The sequence below is a fragment of the Oryzias melastigma genome, linkage group LG3 (genome assembly GCF_002922805.2).
Source record: "Oryzias melastigma strain HK-1 linkage group LG3, ASM292280v2, whole genome shotgun sequence".
NCBI lineage: Eukaryota > Metazoa > Chordata > Actinopteri > Beloniformes > Adrianichthyidae > Oryzias > Oryzias melastigma.
This window is the reverse complement of record NC_050514.1, coordinates 11,675,141-11,681,321: the sequence shown is the minus strand read 5'-3', so window position 1 is coordinate 11,681,321 and position 6,181 is coordinate 11,675,141. Positions and strand designations below refer to the sequence as shown.

Here is a 6,181-nt window from a genome sequence, read left to right as displayed (position 1 = left end):
CTTCTGTACTGATATTAACTCACTCTAGCTTAAAGAATCAACAGAAATGTTGATTAAATTGAGTATTTTGCTGGGTGGGATACAAATGTGACTAGAAAGAAATGCATTTCATGTCAGTGTTGCATAGTGAGCACACACAGTGTGTCTTTTTCTGATTGAGAAAAGTGTTTATTATCTTTTATTTGATTTTTTTGTTTAATGACAACTATTAGACTGAAACAGCCAAGATGAGCAAGAATAAAGAGCAGAAATCCTGCAGGATGTTTACAGTAGATGGTGCTCACTGTGACCTTATATGAAAAGAAATCTAACTTTGTAATTGTGTTACAATAATGTTAATAATATATGCATATGTGTTTTTGAGAGCTTTAAAGATATTGTTATACTTAGGATTTTTAAGATGTACTATAGGTTTTATGGTGGTGAGATTTTACTATTGTTTGAAGAAAAGAATAAAAAAAGAGAAAGAAAAAGCTTTATTTTTTTTCTGGTGATTCATTTGAAATGTTAAAATGTGTCTTTGTAATCACTGCATTGGTCAGAGTCACAACGCTCTGTCCTTTCATCACATTGATCCCGTCAATCAATGAGGCGCTCTTTGAAATCACAATATTACTGTGAGCTCTCTTCTCCGCCAGGACGGCGATTTCCATCGTTCTTGTTTGGGTTTTTGTCACTGAACTCATCACCATCTCTGCAATGACATTGACAATGGTTAAGGATTTTAGTTTAAAAATCATATGGAAGCATACAAAAAGAAACTTACAAATGTTTTGAGTAAAAATTGCTGAAATCTTGTAGCACAAGAACAGAAACAAATTATATTTCTGTGTTTCAAGTTAATGTGTTCTTTAATGTGTATGGATAGGACGTCATCCGTTTCACAAACACTATTTAAACCTTTCAAAATGCATTGGAACCTACGATGCCTTATTGAAAAAGCCATTTAGACCATTTCCTCTGGCATGTAATGGGCCCTTGAAATGATTACTGAGAGCACAGAAGTGGTATTTCTACCCAGGTTACACCACACTATTTTATGGGTCGTTGTAAATTACTGCCCTGTTTTAGAGGCCTTCTGAAACAGACTTCATGCTGGCTATACAAACAGAGTTGGAGCTTTGTTTGCAAAGCATCGACTCTGTTTCAGATGAGAGCTGAACTCTTTTTTCTCCTCTTTTTTTCATCACTTAAACTCATATTGTGAGCAGAATGTCTGAGCACAGTCATGACTGAAAGGGGATAAATTTAGGAGCAATTCGTCCCAAAGTGTGAAGGCCTGAGAAGCAGCAGCTTCATGTCTGAGACCGTGGCTCTCATCCAGAAGAAGGTGCAATCCTCCTCCTGATTAGAAATGTGTTATTTGTAAGTGTTTGGACAGTCTGTTGACCAATATGGGAGGGATGGAGGGTGAAACTGACAGATTCAGTTTTGGTCAATTTAAAGCTCTCAGTTGAAAAGCTTTTAACTTAAAGATCAATATGTGTCCTTTCAGTCAGCTATGGCCTAATGCTGGAGGTTTTGAACAAAGGATCGACACCACAGATACTGATAATAGAAATGATCTTTGGTGTTACGGTAATGGTTGGCCTTCTTCTCTATAGACTTATGTGAAACTTCTGCAAGGAAGTTTTTACTGAGATGAAATCCAAATCTACAAAACAACTTACACGGTGTGACTGAGAGCGTCAGACTGCATGAAGCAGAGCCAACTTTATTGCTGGATGTGCAGGTATAGGTTCCTGATGTGTCTGTGGTGATGCCAAAAAGACTCAAAACTCCTCCATCTGCAAAAGAAAAAATGTTAGAAACCATTTTATTTTTCACCGGTACTTTATTTTCACTTTTTTTATAGGATACAGAAAAGAAGTGGGGAGTTAAACTTCTTTCAAAATTAGTTAGTCTGATTTAATTAAATAAAAATATCAAGCTTTTCAAGTAACAAACAACACCCTATAAGTTGAATATTACCCTAAAATATAAAATCTAATTTATTTGTCATCTTTCAAGTCTTAGCTTGAAAGGTGACAAAGAAGTGACTGCTTCCACAAACAGTAAGCTCCGATGTTAGCAGAGTGCCAATTTCACCATAATCACAGCCGTAGTTGTTCCAGATAAGTACTTAACCCTTATGCACCAGCACTTACTGTCAGTAGATTTGGGCTCTGGATCACGAGGATTGTTCTGAGCATCAAGACTTTGCCATTTGTATTCAGCAGGGGGAGACGCTTCGTTAGACACACAGGTGAGTTTGATGTCCTCGCCATTCTTAGGATTTCCCTGCACCTCACAGATGGGTGTAGATGGAGCCACTTAGAAAAAAATAAAACACATGTTCTTTAGGAATCAAATAATTAGAGCCAGTCTGCTACGATGCATCAATTTCAAATACAATCTTGGATAATAGCTATTATTTAAAAATGAAAGTTGTATCATCCTTATCATTTGAATTGTTTTAATTAAGAGACTTTGCAATAAAAACATTTTTAACAGTTTATTTGCATGGTGATGCAGTTGTTAAGATTTTTTTTGTAAAGACTTACTTCCGCCTAAATTATTGTTAGATTTTCATGTCAAATGATCATTTTCTTTGCAAAAATTTAGAAAAAAAAAGTTTGTTTTTTTGTCATTTATCCAATCTTTAGGGGTGAAATTAGCCTTTCCACCTGCAGATATTCTCTGTGAATGTATAAAATCTTACCCAAAACCACCAAAGTGGCTGAATTTGAATTTGTGCCGTCAATATCTCCTCGAATCTGGACGCGGCACTCAAAGATCATGTTGTCTTCCATTTCAACGTTTTTGATTATAAGGTCAGCCTTGCCATTCAGGAGATCCGCATCAATAGAAAAGCCCTTGGCATCAACATTTTCTGCCACATCAAAGATTTTGTCAGGATAATAATAGGTAAGGATGAGCTCCTGTGGAAAATGCATAATAAATATAAGACATTCAAATTAAGAATAAGCACACATTTGTGTATTTAAATTCTTTTTGATACTGACATTCCTAGCAGAGGAGTTCAAATCCCTCCTAAACCATGAGATGACACCTGATTGGGGGTTTTCAACACTTGTTTCAAATTTGCAGGGTATTGTTGTGTCACTTCCATTGACAGCCTCATACACTTGTTCAGGAATTTTCACTTCGATGGCAGCAACATTTGACCACACTGTCAAGAAAAAAAAAGACAAGTAATTGAGAAATGTAGAAAACATTGATATCAAGCAATAGTAACCACAATGACTAAAAAAATTATCGTTGATGTGGACAAAAAATTAATTCAATTTCTGCAACTTTTAAAAATACTTTTTTGTGGTGTAAGTCACATTTTGCATTTTTTTTAGCAAAAATAGACCCATGAATATTCATGGGAGACTAAAGAACATAATACTTTTTTTGTTTTTTTAAGATAACAGATTTAACAGCCCACTCACCCACACACAGAAGCACAAAGGTAAGCATGCTGCTCTCCATGGCGAAGGTTGTAGTTCAATCTGCCAAATTCAACTTGCTCCTCTCCGTCTTGTGCTTTTATCTCATTTGAAAATGCAGAAACGAAAGTACCTTTACACAATGTACTGTTGAAACTCCTGACTAAGACCTTTCTGCAGGCAGCTGTCCTATACAAGATGATTGCATCTATTCCCCCAATCCCTGTGCCTGCTGTCACACAGGTATTTTTCCCGCTCATCCAACATGTCTCTGCTTGTTCTGTCAGCACTTTTCATCTACTGGATTTTTCCAACTCAAGTCTGCAACCTGAGTCCTGGAACCACACGTGGCTCCCTTATCTTTCCATTGTGACCCTTGGGCTTTAAAGAACAATGCTAACAATTTAAATCAATGATGGGTTTTTCGTTTTGATTAATTGGTCATCAAGTTTTGTCAAATATAGATTTTGAACATATTAGATAACTAAGTACAAAAAGGAAGTAGTGCATTATGGGATTGTATTTCTGTTGAAGCTGGCGCTGTTCTGACAAGTTTTTTTTTTTTTTTTTTGCTAACAAAAAGCTTCAGAGGATATGCAATGGAGACCAAATCTGAACAGATGAAGACAGCCAAAGTAAAATGCTCAAAGCCTGGAAACTTCATACCAACCGACTTAAAAATACAAAATCTGGAAATCCCATTGCATGATTTCAAACCATGTTGTCTTAGTGGATTATCAATAGTAACCTTGGAAAATGGTGGTCCCAACTCTTTTCAGGTCATTGACCAGCAACCATTTGTGTCATCCGCATTAATGTGAGGTTGAGGTTGTGAGCGGCTGCAAGCTAGCAGGAGAGAGAGTAAACAAGGGCATGATGGGAAATGAGTGAAGGCTTACTGCTGCGCCAACAGTCCTGTCCACAACTCGGAGGCAAAATTCTGATGAACACTAAGCGCACTGCAGAAATTATGTCCTAGAAAATGACACTTTGATTTTGCTAAAAAAAACCCAGCATAATCCAACATGAAAATAAATGCAGAAACAATGTGTGTTGAAATAAAAGAAAAATCCATATATATATACCTGAGCCACACCTATTTCACCTTTATCTTACTTTTGCATGAGTATGCATTGACCTGTCATCCACAGCCCGTTGAAATAACATGTGAATCAACATTTTCTCTCTTCCTCGAGTGATATAGATATTGTGTGTAGGCCACAACGTTTTCCCATGTTTTGCCTGCAGACAGCCCGTATCCACCAGTAAGGGCAGTTGTGATTAAGGCTTAAAGCAGCAAGACAATGACCATTTATACATTAAAAATTGCAACAAATAGAATAAAAGTTTTACTAATGGCACACTATATCAAGTTTTTATTTTCTTTTTTAAAATTTTAATGAACTTTTCTGAGTCAAATTTTTTACAACGCTATCCAGATCCAAACACTAACTTCCTTTTTGTGACCTGTTGCAGAAGGATGTTTTGTAAGAGTTAAATGTTTTTTTTGTTTTTTATTTTTCATCTGTTTTGAAACTTCATGTGGTCCAAGGGACATGAAATCCAGACCACTTCTCCATGCTGCAGACCCCATTTCCTCATATTGCAGGATGCAGCTGCTCCCCACTGCTACAGATTTCACCCCACTTGTGCTAAATCAGCTAAAACATGTTTATATCCCACTGTTACTAAAGAAAAGTGGAAACTTACTGATTGCAAAGCGAGATGCCCCCGAAGGGCATAGGAGGAGAATTGAGATGATGAGTTGTGATGCTTCACTTGTTGCGACTCTTTGATCTCTGGAGAGAAGCATTGCTGTTACCTTGTGCATTGATGGTGAACTGATCCTCTGTATCCCCATATTCAGTCTGTAATCCTTAAATACATATTGTTTTGTTTTAAAACTTTACAACCTGTTTTCTCTTAATTTTGATGAGCACAATGCATCCCGAATAAAAAACTGGGTTCTAAATGATGTGCTGTCTGTTTCTCACAGAGCCTAAATCTTTCTGTCCTGTTCTTGGGGTAGGCTCAGTGGATTCATTTACTTCAGATTTCATCATGGCAGCATTTATGTTTTTGTTTTTCTGAAGCATACAGTTCTCAGGTTCTCCTTTTGGCCTCTGTTTTTATCTCAAAGCGAGGAGCTTATATCATGAATTATTGTAATGGACTAAACTAACAAAGCTCACTGTAGGTCAGGGGTGGACAAACCTTTTGACTAATGGGCCACAAAAGGGTAAAAAATGGACAAAACCCCCAGATCAGGACCAGACACCTCAAGTGCTTTGATAGTCCACCTCATTAGAGAAGGAAATAACAAGGAATTGGGTACAAACATGCTTTAATTTTGGTTGAAATTTAATATATATAAGTAAAGATACATTTAGAAGTTCTTATTTCGAAACTGAGGCTTTTATTTTTAATAATAGTGCCTATTGCACCAGTGGGTTGATGTCTCTCAAGAAAAACACAAACTTGGAGAAATGCCACCTCCATTTGGTGCTGCAATGATCAGAAAAGTGACTGACTCAAAAAACAAGCGTAAAAGTCAGAAAAACAAACAAATATTCCAACACCACATGAAGAAAGAATAACTCTGCACTTGGTCAAAGATCAATTTATTTGTAGTGCACCATCTATTGGGGGGACACCAGAATTACAGGGTAAAGAAAATATGAAAACAGATTATCAATATAATTTAGTCCAGTCTTTGAAAAAGTTGTAAAATTATGAGGAAAAATGCA

At 36.6% G+C, this 6,181-nt stretch overlaps 1 protein-coding gene across 1 annotated transcript; it reads right to left on the bottom strand.

Moving 5' to 3' along the window:
• Positions 1-423: 423 nt before the first annotated feature.
• On the bottom strand, positions 424-3,594 carry LOC112161263 (cell surface A33 antigen). The gene is made up of 6 exons (XM_024296327.2): positions 3,438-3,594; positions 3,006-3,172; positions 2,702-2,921; positions 2,148-2,312; positions 1,671-1,787; positions 424-694 (listed from the first exon to the last, which is right to left on the bottom strand). Coding segments are annotated over exons 1-6 (711 nt in total). The 5' UTR covers positions 3,478-3,594; the 3' UTR covers positions 424-692.
• Positions 3,595-6,181: the final 2,587 nt, after the last annotated feature.